General features: G+C 59.2%; 1 protein-coding gene across 1 annotated transcript in view; it reads right to left on the bottom strand.

Annotated features, from left to right (window-relative positions):
• LOC104290397 (zinc finger protein 84-like) overlaps positions 1-1,300 on the bottom strand; it is a gene marked incomplete at both ends in the record, with an annotated part of 3,040 nt that extends 1,740 nt beyond the window's left edge. The window contains 3 exons of the mRNA XM_009889490.1: positions 254-273; positions 418-531; positions 1,192-1,300. Coding sequence (XP_009887792.1) covers positions 254-273; positions 418-531; positions 1,192-1,300 — 243 coding nt within the window. The remainder of the gene's footprint in view (positions 1-253; positions 274-417; positions 532-1,191) is intronic.
• Positions 1,301-1,861: the final 561 nt, after the last annotated feature.

Raw genomic sequence — 1,861 nt, forward strand, 5'->3', positions numbered from 1 at the left:
GCAGCTCCCCCGGGTTTCTCCTCAGGCTGCTCGACTTTGTTCACTCGACCGGGCTCCACTAGATTTCAAAAAGATTCAAGAGGTTAATTGGAGAGTCTTTCACAGAATCACCGCCTATCTCAAGTTGGAAGGGACCCATGAGGATCATCGAGGCCAACTCCCCGCTCCTCGCAGGGCTACCTAAAACTAAAGCACTGCAGTTTATAACACCCGAAAGGATCAGACCCCTTCCCGGAGCCCGCTCCACCCCCACCTCGCCAACGGCAGCGCTGGCTGCAGCAGCGACAGCAAAAACTTGCCGTTAACTGCCCCAAACCAGCTGCAATCTGGCCCAAAATGGCCTTTTACCCACAGGAGGACCATTCCCCGCCAAAGCCGGTTTCCCACAGCCTCCGGCAGGACGCGGGGAGCACCTACCCGCACAGGGGCTCACGAGGATCTTGCTCTCCTCCTGCATCTGCTGGCCTTCGGCGTACGGCTCCTCCGACTGCTTGATACCGAACAAACCGCCCGGCTTGAAAAATCTGTAGCCTGGTTGGAAGGATAAGAGCTGGTCACCACGAACTGTCACACCGCAAAACGCGCGTTCGGCATCGCCATCGTTACGCTGGAGATGCCTGCGTTACATTCACAAAGAAGCTAAAATTAACGAAGCCCGGGGGCATCGCTTTCATCTATTTTAAGCTTCTGCTGCCTGAAGTGTAATTAAAGATAAAAGGAAATACCAGCACCAGGCTCCCTCCTCCCGGCGAGGCGAAAGGTGGGAAGGAGGGCCGTTCCTCGGAGAACGACTCTTGCCGTGGTCTTTCGCACACTCACCCGGGTACCCTCAGATCCCGCGCAACGCTTTTATGATCGGATTTCAAAGGCTACCGCAAAAATGCCTTCAGTTCCAACCTGAGCCTCCCAAGCAGAAGAGTCTCCATCTTTAGGAGAGGAACCGGGCTGGCGGAGGGGCGGAAGGACCTTCCCCGGGCTGGGGATTCCTCCCAGCGGTGCCACGTTTGCATACATTTACATACGATCTTTGAATCCCCCCACCCCGGTCAAGAGGAGACTGTTGCCGGCGGTCAGTCGGACTTGGTGTTACCGCAGGACCGGCTGTAGTCCGGAGAACACACAAGCGCATCCACAAGCCCCGCTCCCACGCCGGCGCAGCCTGGCCGGCGCGGTGCCGTCCTCGGCGCTCACCTGTGCAGGGGTCGGACGGGATCTCCGCACCGACAGCATCCAGCTCGTGTCCGGCTCTCGGCACCTCGCTCAGCCTGGGGTAAGGCAGCAGGTTCAGGGCGTGGGCAGGCTGGTTCAGGAGAGAGGAGAAGCGTTTCAGCAGAACGCCATCCCTTTTTTTGGGTGTGTTTCTTTGGGTTTTTTGGCCAGCAGGACCGGGGAAGTGATGGTCCCCCTGTCCTCGGCACTGGTGAGGCCCCACCTCGAGTGCTGCGTTCGGTTTTGGGCCCCTCACGACAAGAAGGACATTGAGGTGTTGGAGTGTGTCCAGAGAAGGGCAGCGGAGCTGTGAGGGGTCTGGAGGACACGTCCCGTGAAGAGCGGCTGAGGGCCCTGGGGGTGTTCAGCCTGGAGAAGAGGAGCTGAGGGGAGACCTTGCTCTCGACAGCTCCCTGAAAGGAGGGGGTAGCGAGGGGGGGCGGTCTCTGCTCCCAAGGAACAGGCGATGGGACAAGAGGGAATGGCCTCAGGTTGCCCCAGGGGAGGTTTAGGATGGAGATGTGGAGTAAAATCGTCCCCAAAAGGGTTGTGAAGCAGTGGCACAGGCTGCCCAGGGCAGTGGTGGAGTCGCCGTCCCTGGGGGGATTTAAAAGCCGCGTAGCCGCGGTGCTGAGGGACGTGGGTTAGTGGT

The sequence above is a fragment of the Charadrius vociferus genome, unplaced genomic scaffold (genome assembly GCF_000708025.1).
Source record: "Charadrius vociferus isolate BGI_N301 unplaced genomic scaffold, ASM70802v2 scaffold2747, whole genome shotgun sequence".
Taxonomy (NCBI): Eukaryota; Metazoa; Chordata; class Aves; order Charadriiformes; family Charadriidae; genus Charadrius; species Charadrius vociferus.